Consider the following 18356-nt stretch of genomic DNA (forward strand, 5'->3'; position numbering starts at 1 on the left):
ATGAACGGTGAGCTGGAACTGGGGCCGCTGGAGCCGAGGCAGTGGTTTCGCCGAGTGCTTTTCCATCAGACATCTTTCAACACTTCCATGCATCCATCAGCTGAAGTGGCAGCCTTGTTATTGATTGTGTTATCTACTCTCAGCCTTGGGGCCATTGTGGTTGCTTTGGTGTCAGATGTACTTTTGATATTGAGTCTTTTAATAAGACTATGTTGTGAGCGGAGTTCAAAGATTTCTTACCCCTCCAACATTTTGGACTTGCAACAGCAAAGCCAGAAAACCGGAGCCAAGCCGTCGATTTGCATGCCCGATTCCGGGTCAGCTCTGAGGATCAAATGTTACCGGCCAGGCACGCGTGACTCCTCCGCCTTTGCCATTGCCGTTCGCCCTCAGCTACCGCTCCGCCCATTGGGTTATGGTGTCGGATGCCCATCTACAAAAGGTGAGGAGATGGCTGTTCCCTACCCCGCTTCGCCGTACTTGTCTGTTTAACTCCGCGGGGACTACCCGGCAGGCCCGGGTTGCTTTAAAGTGGTCTCTTTGACAAGATATCGGTATACATGAGATCAAAGCCTGGATATTCTGTATGTTGGAGACTTGACTGTCAGTCCGGATTAAGGGGCCCGTTGAAAGAAGACAAAGGCGTGCCTGAGACCTGACCGCCATCGGGCCAACATCAACTCTTCCCAAATGCTTGGGCCCTCCAATCGCATGGCGTCATCTGTCTCCACCGATCACTGACACCTCATCGAACACTCATGAATGTCCATTCATACATCCAAATGGAATCCAGGAACAAGAGAGATCGGCAATATCGGGCAGTTGGGTTGTAGATTACAAAATTGGCGTGATGGCCTAAAAGCCAACAATTGCGGGATACTCTTGGTTTTGGCTTCTCCTGTACTTGGGTGGCCTCATCGAATCACTCTCTCTCTCGGAGCAACTGGCAATTGTCCGAGCGGCTGGAAAGAGGCCCAGAGCGGGCGGGCAACGCATCCACCTTGAGGCTGCTGCAGGCGGGTGACTTCCACTGTCTGACGTCGTGGCCTTTGAAAGGGACTACCACCTCATGAAGCAATCATTTCCCTTCCCCTTTTGCCCCCTTTCCAATAAAATCGCAAGCCCTTCAACGCCTCTCTCTGTAACTGCATAAAACGGCACCTAATAAGGCAGAAACAAGAAGCCGCCATTCAGGTACAACACATCAAACAACCACAGATAAAAGACCCCCCATTCCCCGCATCCTGCATTAACACTACGTGCCACACCCACCGCTGCTAGTACACCATAAGACCACCACCACCACCACCACCACCACCACCACCCAGCTGAGTCAACCGATTCCGATCGTCGACACCTAATAGCAGCAGCCCTCGCTCGCCTCTTTCGCAAGTGCGCGCCTGCCAACTCCAAAAAGAAAACCATCAAGGTAGGTCAGCAAAAAAAAAACACCTTTGGGATTGATCTCCTCCTTTTACGCTATACCTATCCTGCTGTGGCTCTGCTTGCTACTTACTATATCCTCTCTTCCTTTCCTAACACCGATCCCTCAAACCTCGAACGCCCTGCCAGTTGCCACCCGCTAACTCAAACTCCTCGAGTTTGACAAGACCGACGCCGAAAACTCCACGCGGGCGTGTCCCTTTGAAAGCCACACCATCCCAAACGACTGGTAACGTAGCGATCCAAGTCGGCAAAGATGGCTTCCCCGCGTCGCCGCATCGAGACAGATGTCATGAAGCTGTACGTCTACCTGCGAGGGAGGGTGATAAAAAACCAGGACTGATGGGAAATGGGTTGATAGTTTCATGAGCGATTATGAGGTCACCTTGGTCAATGATAATAGTACGTATACATACATATACCCGACAGCGTGGGGCAAGGGGCTTGATGCGGTGGGATGTTAACAGGCTATGCTTAATTTGCAGTGTAAGTCAAGCTCGACGCCACGACGATGGCTACAGCGGCCCGATACTCCACACGGTGCGATGGTTTGCAAGATGGGAACCTTAATGACTGATGCGAGTGGTGGGAACGATAGGCAGGAGTTTTACGTGCGGTTCAAGGGGCCTACTGAGAGTATGTGATATCTGCTCGATAAAAGAGGTGGGTTAGCTAACCCAGTGCAGCTCCCTTCGAAGGTGGTGTCTGGAAGGTTCATGTCGAGCTCCCTGATCAGTACCCGTATAAGTCGCCGAGTATTGGGTTCGTGAACAGGATTTTTCACCCTAATATTGATGAGCTGTAAGTTTGACCACACGGAAGCATATAGGCAAGATTGGAATGAGAGGCTAACGACTGGGGGATTATAGGTCTGGATCGGTCTGCCTCGACGTCATCAACCAAACCTGGTCGCCCATGTTCGACATGATCAATATTTTCGAAGTCTTCCTCCCGCAGCTGCTGCGCTACCCGAACCCGACGGATCCGCTGAATGGGGAGGCGGCGGCGCTGTTGATGAGGGAGCCGAAAAGTTATGATATCAAGGTCAAGGGTGAGTAGCCTTTCTGCTCTCATTTTACGGTCACTCGCTTTTACCGGAGTCCTCGCGTCGTAAATGGACAAGTACAAATTGCTGACGATATCCCAATGACAGAGTACGTCCAGAAATACGCCAGCAAAGAAGCAGCCGACGATGCCGGCGCCGAAAGCGAAGACGACGACGATCTGTCCTCGGTGGCGAGTTTCGACGACGACGATGAGGAACAGCAGCCAGCTGGTAAGATGGATGATGTATAGGGTTGGGATTCGTCGTTTGTTTCCGAGGGGTACTCCAACGGTGTGTTGAATGCTTTTTCGTCTTGACCAAATCATGGATGGACTACAGGTATGGGTGGATAAGGGAGTTGCAATGGCTTGGTACGGTACTAAGGGTTTTCTAACGGTTCTGGTTCCTGGTTTTGATATCCATTGTTTTTCTTTTCTTGGAGGTTGATGCACACTCGGAGGCTGTGAATGTGTTGTTTGGTTTGCTTGGCTCCGGACTTCCGGCAACAAAGGGTTTGAAGTTGGCTTGTGTGAGAAACAGTCAGACTGTGAACCTGACTGCACACAGTTTAGGCGACTTCACTATATATGTTCAGGAGCAAGGTTATAGAGCGACTTTTACAACGACTGCTAGTGTTGTAGAGTGAGGCAGCAGCTACAGATCTGGAGCAAGCTGCAGCCAGCCAATCAGCGCCGATAAGACAGAGAGTATGACTTGACTAATAGTATCCCAAGTTGTAGTTGTAGTTGCAGTTGTAGTCAAAGCCGCTAGGTACCGACAAATGGGGAAAGCGAACAACAATCAATCTTTTCATGAGTATGGGGTATCATCGCTATGCTATGCAAATAAAACAAAATGCAAACCTTTTCCGCGTCCCTCCGGGAGTTAAGCCGAGTCAGAGTCGTAACTCACGAGTAGAGCACGCTGCCCTGCAGGTGCTGTCGGCTTAAGCTCCCCTTTGCCACCTCCAGCGAGGGTATCTTCTGGCTGCGTCGGTGCCGGTGCCGGTATCGGTTTCTCACCCTCATCCTCAGCCCCCCGCTTCCTTTTCTTCAACCCAGGAAGCAAACCACCCCCCTTGTCCCTGCTGCTTTTGTTGTCCCCAAAAGCAACCAAGAACGGGTCTTTCATCGCCCTGGTATTTGTCCTAATCTCCTCCACCAAACTCTCCCTCATCCTGTCAGCCTTAATCTCCCTCTTCAACCTCCCCTTTCCCTCCTTTTTAAGCCCCTCTTTCTTTTTCCCATCCTCAAACAACGGCCTCGCCAAAACCCTCTCCACCCCCATCCCCTCGTTCCCCTCGGACACACCCCCAAAATCAACCAATCCCGCCCTCAACCCATCCTCCTCCCTTTCAGGAAGCAACTTGATCCTCAACCCCATCCTCTCCCTTATCCCCTCATCCCTTTCCCCCTCCCGTTCCCGCCTCTTCCTCCCCTCCCTGAATCCCGCCCTCAACCTCCTGTTGGCAGTAAAAGGGTCCTCCCACAGCCTCTCATTACTATCCCGCAACTCATCTATCCTAACCGTCGCATCCCTCGCCTGCTCCCTATCCGCAATCGTCTTTTCCAGCTTCCCAAACGCCGTCTCCCTCTCCTCTTCCTTTTCCCTCTGCGTCTTGATGCTCGTCGTGACTAAATCATCAGTCGAGGTAGCGACGTTTTGTCTCCGGGCGCCCGAGAGGACGACATAGTCTGTATTTTTGGGGTCGGTCTGGATGGTGATGGTGCCGGAGCAAGGGGGGTGGCGGAGGGTGAAGGTGTAGATTGGGGTGGTGTGGTAGGAGCCGGAGCGAGACTTGGAGGCGTTGAAGCGGACGCCTTGGGGGATGAGGGTTGGTTGGGGGCAGGTGGCGCACCAGATGGGGAAGGGCATCTCGAAGCGGACGGTGAGGAGGCCGGGTTTGGAGGCGCGGGGGCCGAGGGGATGTTTTTTGTGGAGGGGGTTGCCTGAGGTGAGGAGGCCTTCGAGGTCTGGGGGGACGTAGCGGCCCATGTTGAAGCCTTGCATTTTGAAGGTGGGCGGGGGGTTGATGGGAGGGAGTAGGTGCGTAAGGGGGTTCTGGTGAGTTATTTGAAGGCGCGATGGATGGATAGGCTCGATGATTGTGTTAGTTGACGGTTGAATACTCAAGATGGTCAGCGCGCTCGACGGTGGGCGATCGCGCCGTGATCAAAGGTTGAGGTTTCGTCCATGTTGAGGAGCGCGGAAGTTTAGCGAGTGACGCAGCTAACAGACCCAGTTGCCGGCCGGGGTGCATAGGTGGCGTTCTTAGTGGGCTTCTAGCGTAGATATGTCTTGGCATAGGAATACTTATGTTAACTTTCCCTAACCCTTTGTCTCTAGTGTATTCGACATCTTCAACATTGGTGTCTCGACCAAATTTGAATTTCCTGAGTTGCTATATAACGTCGGGTGTCCAGCTTGTTTCTCAATCACCGCCCTCTCCGTCTCCTCCACCCCCACTATATCCTCCACCCCAACCGAATCCTCCATCAGGCCATGAACCACGGAATTTGACTTTCTGGGACTTGACCTCGAGATTGCCAGGAACGGAATGGTGGATGGCGAAGGTGTTGTCCGAGTCGGGGTGGTGGTTAGCGTTGCTGTTTGAGTTTTTGTTTTCCTTGCCAAAGCTCATTTCGGATACCGACCGGAACAACTTTGACAGGATTTTACCCATCGTAGGTCTCGAAGGTGAGGTTAGTATTGTGCAAGAGGTTTAATAGAAGTGAGGCAAGCTTAGCCAAAACCAACAGGTTCTCTAGCAAGTGAAGGCTCCCTTATCATTGTATTTTCTGCCCTGGACATGTGCCATCAAGGTTTGAATGAGGTATCTCTTGCTGACATGGGATAGTTGAGTTCGTCTGCACTGGGCACTGTCATGAGCTTCCATGCTTGATCTTCTGTGAGACCTCAACTCACACACACCACGCGACTTAAGCTAACCGGGTGACACAGCCAGTAGGATCACGTTAAACTCTTAAAACAATGATTTGAGCTTTCATCCGGATCTGCTGTAGTTCATGACGCATAGCCAAGACGGGCGTTCCCTTTCCATATTGATGTACCTTGCATGGCTCCTTCCCCGCAGCGGCCCTGCGACTTCTCACGTTCCTGCCTTCCCATGGGCAACCCCATTACATGTACTAGAATTAGTTGTGGAGTATCTATGAAACTTCAATTCTTTTTCTGTTGTATGGCAAAGCTATTGATGCCTGGCAGCTTTCACCGACCATGGCAGCATTTTGGAAACCGTACCCTCATTCAACAACCAGCAATCTCTCTACATCGACGAGATGTACCAAAACACCACAGATCGGCATGGTAACAGTCCTTATGCTTAACCAGCTGCCTAAACGTTCGGTACCTATTTTATACCCGGCGATGGGCCATCCCGCTGTTTACCCCCTTTATCCGGCAATCCCACGTTGATCTCCTCCACGTGCGGGGCCCAACTACCAGGTTGCTGGTGACGACTCGGGTACATATTGACCATGTATCGTCTTTGGCATGAGACATTTCTCAGAGAGATGGACAACGTTGAAGTTGGTTACCATGAAGTCACTCTTATTACTGGGTTTGTCAGCCCGTCTCTCAGCTTCGTTGGGGCACGCGGCCAACTCCACCATCTACAACCCGATATTCCCGGGCTTCTATCCGGATCCAAGTTGTATCTTTGTCCCTGAGTGGGATGATACCTTTTTTTGTGCTTCGTCGAGCTTCAATGCCTTTCCAGGAATTCCTATTCACGCGAGCAAGGACCTGCAGAACTGGAAGCTGATTGGGCATGTGCTGAACCGCAAGGAGCAACTCCCCAGGCTGGCGGAGACGAATAGATCAACCAGGTAGGAATTGAATCGATCTAACTGAGGACAGTATCATGGCTGACAGCCTGAAGTGGCATTTGGGCACCGACCATCAGATTTCACGATGACACTTTTTGGCTTGTCACGACACTGGTAGATGATGACCGCCCTCAGGCAGATTTTACCAGATGGGATAACGTATGTCTTCCCCACCACCTGTTCTTCGAAGAGCTGCTTATCTTTTTCTGCTTGGCAGATTATCTTCAAGGGCAAGGATCCGTACGACCCAGCCTCGTGGTCGAATGCCATCCACTTCAATCTTACTGGTTACGATCCTGAGCCTTTTTGGGATGTGGATGGAAAGGCTTACATCAACGCCGCCCACGCATGGCAAGTTGGGTACGTACTGCTTTAACTATTTGAACTTTGAAATGGTGTGGGCTGACCATGGCTGTTAAAGACCTTACATTGAACAAGCGGAAGTCAACCTTGACACAGGAGAAGTTGGCGAATGGAACGTCATATGGAACGGAACCGGCGGCCTTGCCCCTGAAGGACCGCATATTTACCACAAGGATGGATGGTATTATCTCCTGGCTGCAGAGGGTAAGAATACAGCAACCCATATATTCTGTCCAAGTGGACTAAGCTGACCATCTTCTAGGTGGAACTGGTGTTAACCACATGGTCACGATGGCTCGCTCAAAGAATGTTTCTGGACCTTACGAGTCATATGTGAACAACCCGGTCTTGTCCAATGCCAATACCTCAAGTCTTTGTAAGCGCCGAATAACCCATAACAGCAGTGGTTCGATTGACTTACACCCCCATCAACAGTCCAAACCGTAGGCCATGCGGATCTCTTTCATGATGGCAATGGAAACTGGTGGGGTGTTGCTTTGTCCACTCGCTCAGGTCCTGAATACATACACTATCCCATGGGACGGGAAACCATCATGACGGCTGTATCCTGGCCTGAGGGAGAGTACCCAGTTTGGACACCCATCAGCGGTGAAGTGAGCGGTTGGCCTCTGCCGCCTGCGGCATTGGATATCAAAGGGGTGGGGTAAGTTGTGAATTCGCAACTTCTGCTCGTCATGTGCCTAGCTAATCTCGATTTTCCTCATGCTTTAGGCCATTTGTCAACCATCCGACACCCGAGATTCTCACCTTCTCCAACAATACCGCTCTCCCAGCCCACATCACGCACTGGCGTTACCCCAATCCATCCTCCTTTACCATCTCGCCGCCTGAGAAGCCAAACACTCTGCGAATCAACCCTTCGAACATCAACCTGACCGCTCTGAATGGGAATTACGCCGGCCCAGGTGGTCAGAGCTTCATCTCGCGCCGACAGCAAGACACCCTTTTCACTTTCTCCGTCGACCTTGACTTTTCTCCCACAGCCATCGAAGAAGAAGCCGGTGTATCTGCTTTCTTGACACAGAACCACCATCTCGACATTGGAATCGTGCTGCTGCCTCCAAGTGCCAGCACTGCGACTCTCTTGTCGGGACAGCCCGCGGGACAAGAAGAGGAGGCTCTGATTCCGCAGATCAGGTTCAGGGGGGAATCCTACGTGCCTGTTCCGAAGCCCATCATTGCCCCTGTGCCCAAGGCTTGGAGATATGGAAAACTGAGGCTGGAGATCAAGGCTGCGAATAGGACTCATTACAGCTTCAGTGTTGGGCCAGCGGGGAGACAGAGCTTGATGCAGACGTTGTTGTATGCGAGTAATGAGCCTGTTAGTTGGGGTTTTACTGGTAGGTTCTCCATGGAAGATTAGGGGATATCATTGTGTTGCTAACTGGCTGAAACAGGGGTGCTCCTTGGCGTGTATGCCACAAATAACGGGAGAAATGGGACGACACCGGCATATGTCTCGAACTGGCAGTATCTGCCTCAGGGGCAGTTCAGAGACTAAGGATTTGGCTCCCAAGCATAGGCACTGTCATCAAACAGATAACCATTGGATAAACAAAGAAACAATACCATCCCTACCGTCATGAAAACTCATCACATCTCATTATTTCCCTTGCAAGTCAGTACACCCCAATCGCTGCCTTTTAGGGCATTCCAACAAGCCCCTCATCACAAAACATACCTAAAGCCAACCATCCCCTCGCTCTCCCCATCCTCCCTCCTCCCTCCATCCCCCGCCCTCGACACCACCTGAGCCCTCTCCCTCTCCTCCAGCCTCTTATTTTTCCTCGCAAAATGCCACCTCAACCCCGCCGCCAGCCCGGCATTAACAAACATAAACACCGCACAGACCACCATCCCCTTTGTATACCCAGGCCTGTCCCCCTCGGGGAACAGCCTCGTCCCCAACAGCGGCCCGCACTGCCCGACCATATTCAGCACCGCGATGCCCACCCCCCGTTTGGTGTCGCTCCCCTGGTTATTCAACGTCCACGGAAGGACATTGGCTATACTAGGAAAGACACCCCCGGCAGCCAAAAAAACAGAAAAATACCGGACCGAAACGAGGTGTTCTGGCAGGGTTGCTAGTAGCACGTACCCCGCCCCGCCGACGAGGGAAAGACAAATGATTGTCAGGCCGCGTTGCTGGGTTTTGTCGGCGAGGTAAGTGGACAGGATGCAGATGAGAAAGGAGAGGAGGTAAGGCGGGGCGGTGAGACCCTGTGCGGTGGAGGTGTTTGGGGAAAGGGACATGGAGGAGAGGATGGAGGGGAGGAATACAGGTAAGGAGGAGAAGGAGACGTTGAGGGAGAAGTACATTAGGGAGGGGAGGAGGGTTTGCAGACTTTCAAAGGTGGAGAGGATTTCGCGGGGGGAGATGCTTCGCCAGCCGGTGGGGGTTTGACCTTGCTGGGGGGTGTGGAGGGATAAACGGGCTTTGGCGACGGAAAGTTCGGTTGGGGTGAGGACCGGGGCGGTGGTGGGGGAGGAGGGGAGGTGGAAGTAGAGGATGATGGCTAAGATGAGGGTGGGGAGGCCTTCGATTAGGAAGAGGAGGCGCCAGGGCGGGAGAGGGGGGGAAGGGGTGCTGGTTATGGCGTAGGCGAGGGCGCCGGCGAAGGTTGTTGCGAGGGGGGCGGCGGAGAGGAAGATGCCGCAGCGGAGGCCGAGTTCGCGGCGGCGGTAGAAGAAGGATAGGAGGTAGGGGACGCCGGGGGCGAAGCCGGCTTCGGCCATGGCGAGGAACCAGCGGCAGACCATGAGGGATTGCCAGTTGGGGGCGGCGGATTGGAGGGTTGAGGCGAGGCCCCTAGGGGGACGGTTAGCGGGTGGAAAAGGGGGGAGGTGAGGGGGGAGTACCAGGTTGCTACTGTTATGGTGGCCCAGATATCTGGGTTGGGTTAGGATCTCATGTGTTAGGAGAAAATAGGAGGCAGGCATACGAGGAGGCATGATCTTCCACATGAGGGCAAAGCCTTCAAACAAGACTGAGAAGCTGTCAGCACCAAGTCCAAGAAACGAGCATAAGGCACTTACTATACGGTATGTAGAATATGGTGAGCAGCCACTGATAGTGCTCATCGTCAAACCCAAGATCATCGCCCATTCCCGCATTCTGCGCATTCCCAATATTGGACCGATCAAGAAAGGCAAGCATATAAGCCAGAAACACCAGCACTACCAGCGTCTTGTCAAATTTCCTCCTGACCCGCTTCTCAACAACAGGGTCGATCTCGACAATGACGTCGCCCAGTAGGGTGCTGCCTCGTCTATCCTGGTTTCTGGGTCCATGTTGGCTAGAAGTATAAGGTTGGAGAGAAACACCGAGCTCATGCTTATCCTCATCGTCGTCTACAGGCGGTGGGAGCTTTTCAATCTTGTCAATTGCTCTTATTCTGTCGACGGACATGTTGATATCGCCCTGGTACTTTCTGGTGGAGATGGCAGTGTTGTGGCTGGTTTCCCTCAACTCAACGGAGTTGCTCCGACGGTGAAACCCGGGGTAATTCGACGGCCGAGCAGAAAAAGGGAGGCATGAAAGAGAAGAGCCGGTGGGGGGTTAGCTGTCAACAGTGTGGTTGAGCAGCTTGTCTTCCAACGTTGAACTACCAACGACCACCAGCCAGACAACAGCGAGATACCTTAGAGAGGGGAAAGTCGGAGTGTGCGGGCAAACACATTGGCATCCAAAGACAAGCTCACCCAGCGTTCCGCTGCATGTGTGCGACCGACACAAACATAGTGATGGTGGTGATCGTCCAGGCAATTGGCCTCACCTGCCATCTCTGGTTCTTCTGACAGCTGTGCGCTGGCTTGGAGAACAGAGATTGATGCAGTGGTATCATCCAAGCTGCCAGATCTTGCCGCCAAGGGCGAAAGGACAGGCGAAGATAAGGTTTCGACGGTTTGAACTGCTGCGGTCATAGATGGCTCAATCATGCCAATGTCAATCCGTCACTGAATCTGTGGTACCTGATCCCAAGTTCCCGACCCGGCCGAATCGGTCCGTGAGGTGAGAATGGGGGAACTTACGCGATACGGCCTTCGATGATTTCATCCCACCCAAGGGAGCAAAGATAGCGATATCACCAGCCATGTCTTATGCTCAAACCCTCAAATCCCCGCCTTTTTCCTCAGAGAGAATCAGGCAAGGCGTTGTGACACACAAACGGTCACGACAGACTGCATGCGGCGGTCGTGATCCTGCAGTACATCGATCAGCAGGTTCCATGCATGTCTTGCGTTGCGTAACATCTCTGAAGTTCTGCAGCACCCAGAGTCGTTTGGTTTAAATATCTGTGACATCGCGGCAACCTGACGCGCACCTGTGGTTGGTCTGGAAAAGGTGTGGTGGTGATGTGACAGGCGGTTTTTCGGGCTGTACCGAGAGATATTTGGATAGTGTTGTTGCACCCGTGAGAGAGAAGTCGGGTGGTTGATGCTTGCCGAGCTCATTGTGTGAGTGAGAACAACCTGAGTTTGAAGTCGTTGACGATGATGTCAGTCTGGGTAGGGACCGAAGTGTATGCATGTGAACTACCTAGTGTTGTTGGGGTGACTCCTGATATAGAGGCCAAATCCTCGATCAATTCCCAGCAAACCAGCTACGACAGATGATCACATCTGTAAATCTTCCGTAGTATAGTGGTCAGTATGTGAGCTTGTCATCCAACAACGCTCGAGACCCGGGTTCAATTCCCGGCGGGAGAGTCAACCACAACCTTTTGCCTTTTTACTAGCTTGCTCTGTCTTTTTGCCATTGCAGAAATCACAGCCCATATCCATCCAAATCTGCGAATGTGCTGCTCGCTGCAAAAGTAACGGCGGCTGGCTCATGGAGAACTTCCTACCGCCTGCCATCTTGGCATGTGTCTCAGGATCTTCTTCTTACCAGTCACAAGAAGGCGTGGAGGCCGCACCGGGTAAATAGAAAATATTGGAACCATATGATACTGAGGCATCTATATCAGCCCACACTCAACCTGTTATAAGCAACCCAAAAATAGAGACCATGGAAATGGAGATGCGATGAGCTGGGCTTCCCGTGTTCACTCGTAGTCCGGGTTTTCACAACGTCCCGCCGAGGCAGCTATCCACCCGCTGCAACGGCCGTCCCGTAGTGGCCCAGAAAACCGGGAGAGCTCTTGTCTCCATATTCTCGTCTAGACTTCATTTCTTGCCGTCTCGTAGGGCTGAGCTCTACAACTCGAAAAAATCTTTGTCGATAATCATAGCAGAAAGCATGCTCCGAGCTAGCATCATGTTAGCAACAGGCGCAGTCGAAAACAGACTTGGGAACTGCCGAGATCTTGTGCGTTGAATGCGACATCGTATTTTGGTTGGGCCGAGAAGTCCAAGAAGGTTTTCAATGCGAACCCAAGCGCACTGCCACACTTTAAACGCGTGATGAATGACAGCTGGTCGGTAGACAATTTGTTGCTGACTGAGTGAGCACAAAAGTCGGTGTCTCAGTCAACCCTTCTAGAGCCACCAAGTGACATGCTGCGAGTGAGACATGTTTCTTATCATATGCCAAAAAAGGGATATGCAACGTTGTAAGCGGCCTCCTTCCTCGCCGTCTGACCCTCTTCGCTATGACGGAAATGGCCTCTGAAATAAATCATGTTTCCTCGGCGAGCACCAAAGAAGAAGAGAAAGTTCATGAAACCATGAAACCGGAGACTGGGCGGATGTGATCCAACATCCAGAATAACGGCTCCGTTGCCATAGGTGGCGCGCTAACGTCGTACGAACCGTTCGGCCGCGGGGGGAAAAGTGCGAGGAAAAATTACAAGAAGGAAGATGCCCCTTGCTTTTCTCCTGTTTCAGCGGCCAGGATGCGAACACCACAGAACCACCGCAGATTCGCTCACCGTTTCGTACAAGGGCGAGATGTTGTTTCGGTGACTGGTACAGTGGCAATGGGGCGGGATCAACGCTTTTCCTGTTGGTCTCACCGCTGGCCTTTGACTTGAGGTTGTTTGCATGGCGTGCAGGAGGGCGCCGGTGGGGGCGTCGGTCTCCGGAGAGCGGGCCTGGATGCGGGCAACGTGGGGCGGCAGCGACCAACCTCGTCAACCCAACCCTCCTCCACCAAGCGCTGGGAGATCGATCACGAACTGCCACTGGATTGGTCGACAGACAACATTTTGGGCACGGGCATTGCACGGGGGCCGGATCGACCATGCGGCGTTGATGTTTGTTTGCGCCAGTGCCGCCCACGGCCTCTGAAATAATGTCAAGAAGAAAAATATCGAGTTTTGATATGACACGGCCAAGTGCTTCTTTTGCTTTCAGCTTTCCCATCAGCTGGGAAAAGGCGATTCGATAGCGCCGGTACGTGGCCGGTAGTTTTTCACCCGCCGTCGGGGTCCGAGTCTCGTGTTTTGGGAAATTCGGTAGGCAACAACTCCTTCTCATTTCAATTTTCATAAGCAACGCTGCCGCCTCATCTTGGAGTGCTTGGTTCCAAGACTTTTTCCACGGGAAGCACGCCCACGTTGCACACGATCTGATGTGAGCACAAAAATGGTTACACAACGCAGAGCAATATCTCTGGGACACGACATTTTGTCCACTTCTTCTGGGCCATCCTCAGTCCTCACCTTATTTCATCTCAATACCTCTAGATCATGGTGGTGACTAACTCTCTCGTATTATCATCTTGCCCAGACTGGGCTAGCCCAGGCAGGCCACTCGCCATCACTTCAAAATCCCAAAACATGGGGTTAGTAGCGCCCGACACCCCTTGAATGCCAAGGCTAGCTTTCCTTCCTGGGACGTGTGCCTCAGCAGTGCCACTGGCTGGGCAGCATCTAGGGGTCTTCCCTGCATACGCGCCTCTGATTGGCCTGATTGGCCTGTCAACGGAGACAAACATGCGCTCCCTTGGCAGGGTTGGCAGGTGACATTGCTGAATTTCGGCCGTCGGCGGCTCAGATGCCCCCAGCGGCCAACAAAGGTGTGGGAGGTTGGGACCCCGGTGGGAAAGGGGCTCGGCGCCGCTGGAAGGAACATTGAAAGCGATGATGGGTCCCCGTTTGTCAATCTCTCTCGTTTTTCCCCATCCCCATCCCCCATCGTCAGCAGACAAACTCACGCATACACGAACTGCCAACACCAAGGCTCGTGTTGCCCACGCTTCTTCAGTCTCTCGTTCACAGCCTCACTGGCGCTTTTCTCTTTTATACACTCGCTCATCATCACCACTTGCCTCGTGCTCTTTTTCAATCATCAGCCATCACTTGACCCGCCTCAGCGCATAATCACCACCAACTACTAATCAACAACAACAACAACAACAACAACAACAACAACAACAACAACAACAACAACAACAACAACAACAACAACAACAACACACACTCATCTTTCTTGGAATATTCAGCTGTACCTACACTCACAACACTCTCACACCATGCTTTCCAAGTTTCTCACTCTGGCGCTCGCCGCCTCCATGGTCTCTGCCCAGACTTACACTGACTGTGACCCCACCAAGAGATGTGAGTAGTTCCTGTCTCAAGACAACATTCCACATCTCGCCATGAACGTGTTGCTGACACCCCCGATCTAGCCGACTGCCCTGCCCGCAAGGCCGTTGGGTCCAAGCCCGTCAACATTGACTTCCGTCAGGGCAAGAACAAGTTCTTTAAGGAGGCCGAGGGTACCAAGCTCACCTACGATAAGGATCTCGGCGCTGTTTTCTCCATTGCCAATGAGAACCAGGCCCCCACGATCGGCAGCGAAGCCTACATCTTCTTCGGCCAGGTCGATGTTGTTCTGAGGGCTGCCCCAGGTCCCGGTGTCGTCACCAGCTTCGTGCTCCAGTCTGACGACCTTGATGAGATCGATTGGGAGTGGCTCGGCGGGGATAATGCCCAGGTCCAACATAACTACTTCAGCAAGGGCTGCACCGAGACGTACGACCGCGGTGGATTCTCTCCCGTCGCCGACCCCATTGGCGCTTTCCACACCTACACCATCAAGTGGACCTCGGAGCAGCTCGACTGGATCATTGACGGCCAGGTCGTCCGCACGCTCAAGAACACCGGCATTGAGGGCTGCGCTGGTTATCCTCAGTCCCCCATGCAGATCAAGCTCGGTACCTGGGTTGCTGGTCGTAAGGATGCTCCCCAGGGCACCATCGAGTGGGCTGGTGGTCTTGCCGACTTCTCTAACGGACCCTCTGACGGGTACTACCAGAGCCTCAAGATCATCGACTACATGGGTGGCCACAAGGAGGCTACCGAGTACCAGTATGGCGACAAGTCTGGCACCTGGCAGAGCATCAAGGTCATTGGGAGCAGCGGTGTTGTTTCCAGCAGCAGCAGCGTCACCTCCAAGGCCACCACCAAGACTGCCACTTCTGCCACCACTCTTCAGACCGTGACCTCTAGCACTGCTCTCGGTGCTACTAATGGTACCCTCACTACTGATGCCACCACCACCCCCACCAGCACAACCGAGGAGGTCACCGAGACCGAGACTGCCATCCCCACCGGTGCCGCCGGCAAGGTTGCCCTCAGCAACATGGCCGCCATGGGTGCCGCCGCTGTTCTCGGCTACCTTGTTCTCTAAACGCACACGCCATTTGGACACGATAAGACGATAGAAGGTTGTTTCAAGTTTTGTCTCCTGTCACCGGAGCTATTTTGCGTCTTCGCCACACTCCTTACATTTGCGTCTGGCAATAAGAGCAGGGGTACGCTTCCGCAATCCCCCCATTGCGCGCTTTCTCTTGGGTCCTTGCGGAGCAGTGGTCCCCCGAGATGTGCGCACGACATTGTGATGAGAACGGTCGCCCTGACGGATCTTGTTGCTGGCTGAGCAAATACCGATGCCCAATGTTTATACGAGTTTAATACCGGTGGTCCCCGGGAGATATATATGTCGACACGGATGGGAAACAGTCATGGCATCTGTTAGATGAGGCAAGGCAATGTTTTTTAGATGAAGATTTTTGGGGGCGCGTCTGTATACTGAGCGAGCATGTTGTTATGGTTTTTCTTGGCGTGTTTAGAAGTTGTGGCATGACTGCTTGTTATTTGATAGCTTGGAAGCGTTTTTGTTGTAAATAGATACCGAGACTTCAACGTATGTATTCGATTGGAAAGACGACATATTGGATTGAAGTTGACGAGGCTCTTTTTCAAGTGGTTTGTGTTGATGATCCCAAGACGGCATGGGTAAAAGTGGTGGCTCTATTCCGGGTTCCTCATCGGACAATATTTTCAGGGGTCAAAGGGGCAATGCAAGATCTCCAATCAGCGTTGCATGCATCCGAGATGCCGGGCAAAAAACGGTGAGATGCATGAGGTCATCCCGCTTCCGATTTGGGGGGCCTCGTGCAGCTATTCTCCATTCAGATTGAAGGAGGGTGTGAGGCTCCAAAATGCGGGGAACCTCTCACCGAACCTGAACCCCTTATAGCCCTTCAGCTACTCAGACACAGGACAAAGAAGGCTGGGAGCCAGGAAGCAAGGCAACAGGCTGCCTTGTCAGGCGTTGGTTTATATCAGTAACTGGAGTGTACGACCTTTTACTCTGACTCCAGAGCCGAGAGGCTTGGATCGAAGTCATCTCCCGGAAACAAAGACACGAAAACCGGAAACCAGTTGTGCTTGTGAGAGGTATGTAGAAAACTATTTAATAGATCTCCTATTTTGTCTAAACCTTTGATGGAAAAGGGGCCGCTTTTTCACATACTTTCACGTCTATAACACAAAGCCTTTACCCAACATTGCCCATCTCATACTTTCTCCTTACGTGAAAAAGACCAGCCAGCTAACATATCTCACTAGTCTCAAGCACACAAACCCCAAACCAAGAACCATGGCCTCCTCCGCCTCACGAGCAGCCCTTAGCTCCATCCCCCTCTTTCACGAAAAACTTCTCAAATCCAACCGCATCCTCGCCGTCTGCGGCGCCGGCCTCAGCGCAGCCTCCGGCCTTCCCACCTTCCGCGGTGCCGGAGGTCTATGGAGGAACCACAACGCCGTCGACCTCGCCACCCCCGAAGCCTTTGACGCCGATCCCGGTTTGGTCTGGCTGTTTTACGCCTACGTACTCCAGTTCCATCCCCATTTTCCTTTGATGTACAGGTCTGATATTTATCAACAGCGCCGACACATGGCCTTGACAGCCAAGCCCAACCCGGCTCATTACGCTCTGGCCGAGCTGGCGAGAAAGAGACCTGGTTTTAAATGTCTTTCTCAGAATGTAGATAGTATGTCAGCCATCTCCCCCCTTTCCGTCCCCTGTTCCTAACCTCAATCAAGACCTCCACGTCAGAGCCAACCACCCAAGCGATCAGCTCTCTCTGCTTCACGGCTCGCTTTTCACGCTCAAGTGCACCACTTGCTCCTGGAAAGACCCTTACAATATCGCCGATCCATTATGTCCTGCCCTTGCCCCGGCGGCAGAGTCCAATCCTGACCCGACAAAGCCGCTTCCTTTGCTAGATCCGGCCCAGCCGTTGGCCGAGATTAGGGAGAGTGAATTACCGCATTGTCCGGATTGTAAGACTGAACTGCAGAGGCCGGGGGTGGTGTGGTTTGGGGAGATGCTAGATGAGGATATGTTGGATGATATTGAGGAGTGGATTGAGAAAGAGCCGGTGGATATGGTTTTGGTCGTGGGGACGAGCTCGGCGGTGTATCCTGCGGCGGGGTATGCTGAGCGGGCGAGGACAAAGGGGCGGACGAGTGTGGTGACTGTTAATTTGGAGATTACGGAGGAGGACTGGGGGAGGATGAGGAAGGGGGATTTTGGGTTTGAGGGGGATGCGAGTTTGTTGTTGCCGGAACTGTTGAGGCCGGTGATTGGGGAGGTAAAGGGGGAGGAGGAGGAGGAGGAGGTGGAGGGGTAAATTTGAGGTGGATATATGGGTGCTGTGTTGAATGTTAACTAACGTCTGCTTGCCATGTTTAAATCTATTTCGTGAACCAATATTCAGTAGTGTTGGCACCGACCTAATGAAGCAGACTCTCAGAGAGGGTGAGACTGTTTAGACCTATTAGCATCTTGGAGTATCGGCGACTTGTGGGATTTCAAAGACAGTCCAGACTAACAGAAATAATACAGGGAAATCACTCTCAATCACGGTTTTGAGAGTCCCCGGTGCCAGACAAACTCCAAACGTACGTAATTTGAGAGTCTCGAGTGCATTCCGACCCTCGTCTTGGTTGATTCGAACTTTTTCACTGCATAAACTACCTACCGAGGCACCCTTTCCGCTTGACTGCAATGGAATGGACGATTATCCATTCTACAGCAGTCGGCTGCTTCCATAAACGACAACCAAATAAGGTAGGCGTGGCATCTACCAAAGGCTCTTTCTTCACCCCCAAACCAGATTCAAGATGGTACGACATCACATGAGAGTGGAAATCTATCTCGGTAACAAGTCATCTATCTCGGTAACAGGTCATCAATCGTGGTTGCCATACTGGGGCAGGTCGGGGTCAGAGGATTGGGGAAGGGCAGGTAGGTATCTTGGAAAGGCCACAACGTCATCATGGCAGAATCGCTGTTGCAATTCAGAGCAACGCCTTTGGAATTCGGCTTGACTCTGTTGCAGATCTATTTACTTTGCCTACTTGCTTTCCTTTGCCGTCTTTCGGAGGTTCAAGGTCCAG

General features: G+C 52.5%; 9 protein-coding genes and 1 non-coding gene across 10 annotated transcripts; 8 read left to right on the forward strand and 2 right to left on the reverse strand.

Moving 5' to 3' along the window:
* Positions 1 to 97: 97 nt before the first annotated feature.
* QC762_0069030 (uncharacterized protein) lies at positions 98 to 601 on the forward strand (the record flags this gene model as incomplete). The annotated part of the gene is made up of 2 exons (XM_062883715.1): positions 98 to 442; positions 549 to 601. The coding sequence occupies exons 1-2, from the start codon at positions 304 to 306 to the stop codon at positions 599 to 601; spliced, it is 192 nt and encodes a 63-aa protein (XP_062743744.1). The 5' UTR covers positions 98 to 303.
* Positions 602 to 1069: 468 nt separating this feature from the next.
* Positions 1070 to 1676, forward strand: QC762_0069040 (uncharacterized protein; the record flags this gene model as incomplete). Its single annotated transcript, XM_062883716.1, has 3 exons — positions 1070 to 1141; positions 1334 to 1429; positions 1611 to 1676. 3 exons carry the CDS (start codon positions 1070 to 1072, stop codon positions 1674 to 1676), a joined length of 234 nt encoding a protein of 77 aa, XP_062743745.1.
* A 343-nt stretch (positions 1677 to 2019) lies between these two features.
* ubc8 (ubiquitin-conjugating enzyme E2 H) lies at positions 2020 to 3202 on the forward strand (the record flags this gene model as incomplete). Its single annotated transcript, XM_062890206.1, has 4 exons — positions 2020 to 2092; positions 2142 to 2244; positions 2313 to 2494; positions 2597 to 3202. 4 exons carry the CDS (start codon positions 2020 to 2022, stop codon positions 2737 to 2739), a joined length of 501 nt encoding a protein of 166 aa, XP_062743746.1. The 3' UTR covers positions 2740 to 3202.
* Positions 3203 to 3278: 76 nt separating this feature from the next.
* On the reverse strand, positions 3279 to 4692 carry saf4. The gene is made up of 2 exons (XM_062890205.1): positions 3948 to 4692; positions 3279 to 3692 (listed from the first exon to the last, which is right to left on the reverse strand). Exons 1-2 carry the CDS (start codon positions 4496 to 4498, stop codon positions 3374 to 3376), a joined length of 870 nt encoding a protein of 289 aa, XP_062743747.1. The 5' UTR covers positions 4499 to 4692; the 3' UTR covers positions 3279 to 3373.
* Positions 4693 to 5130: 438 nt separating this feature from the next.
* On the forward strand, positions 5131 to 8221 carry QC762_407420 (uncharacterized protein; the record flags this gene model as incomplete). The annotated part of the gene is made up of 9 exons (XM_062890204.1): positions 5131 to 5255; positions 5351 to 6336; positions 6390 to 6495; positions 6554 to 6696; positions 6758 to 6903; positions 6962 to 7075; positions 7135 to 7363; positions 7432 to 8060; positions 8118 to 8221. Exons 2-9 carry the CDS (start codon positions 6002 to 6004, stop codon positions 8219 to 8221), a joined length of 1806 nt encoding a protein of 601 aa, XP_062743748.1. The 5' UTR covers positions 5131 to 5255; positions 5351 to 6001.
* On the reverse strand, positions 8074 to 11198 carry QC762_0069080 (uncharacterized protein). Its single transcript, XM_062883717.1, has 4 exons — positions 9757 to 11198; positions 9663 to 9707; positions 9580 to 9610; positions 8074 to 9529 (listed from the first exon to the last, which is right to left on the reverse strand). The coding sequence occupies exons 1-4, from the start codon at positions 10127 to 10129 to the stop codon at positions 8389 to 8391; spliced, it is 1590 nt and encodes a 529-aa protein (XP_062743749.1). The 5' UTR covers positions 10130 to 11198; the 3' UTR covers positions 8074 to 8388.
* Positions 8303 to 8808, forward strand: QC762_0069090 (uncharacterized protein; the record flags this gene model as incomplete). The annotated part of the gene is made up of 2 exons (XM_062883718.1): positions 8303 to 8338; positions 8632 to 8808. 2 exons carry the CDS (start codon positions 8303 to 8305, stop codon positions 8806 to 8808), a joined length of 213 nt encoding a protein of 70 aa, XP_062743750.1.
* Positions 11199 to 11350: 152 nt separating the features above from the next.
* QC762_0069100 lies at positions 11351 to 11430 on the forward strand. The gene has a single exon. It is a non-coding gene; the product is annotated as a tRNA-Asp (tRNA).
* Positions 11431 to 12415: 985 nt separating this feature from the next.
* Positions 12416 to 15297, forward strand: QC762_407400 (uncharacterized protein; the record flags this gene model as incomplete). The annotated part of the gene is made up of 4 exons (XM_062890203.1): positions 12416 to 13118; positions 13393 to 14003; positions 14070 to 14222; positions 14294 to 15297. Exons 3-4 carry the CDS (start codon positions 14138 to 14140, stop codon positions 15295 to 15297), a joined length of 1089 nt encoding a protein of 362 aa, XP_062743751.1. The 5' UTR covers positions 12416 to 13118; positions 13393 to 14003; positions 14070 to 14137.
* A 1254-nt stretch (positions 15298 to 16551) lies between these two features.
* Positions 16552 to 17587, forward strand: QC762_407390 (uncharacterized protein; the record flags this gene model as incomplete). Its single annotated transcript, XM_062890202.1, has 3 exons — positions 16552 to 16782; positions 16840 to 16945; positions 16998 to 17587. The coding sequence occupies 3 exons, from the start codon at positions 16552 to 16554 to the stop codon at positions 17585 to 17587; spliced, it is 927 nt and encodes a 308-aa protein (XP_062743752.1).
* Positions 17588 to 18356: the final 769 nt, after the last annotated feature.

This window comes from Podospora pseudocomata, chromosome 4, assembly GCF_035222375.1.
Source record: "Podospora pseudocomata strain CBS 415.72m chromosome 4, whole genome shotgun sequence".
NCBI classification, from domain to species: domain Eukaryota; kingdom Fungi; phylum Ascomycota; class Sordariomycetes; order Sordariales; family Podosporaceae; genus Podospora; species Podospora pseudocomata.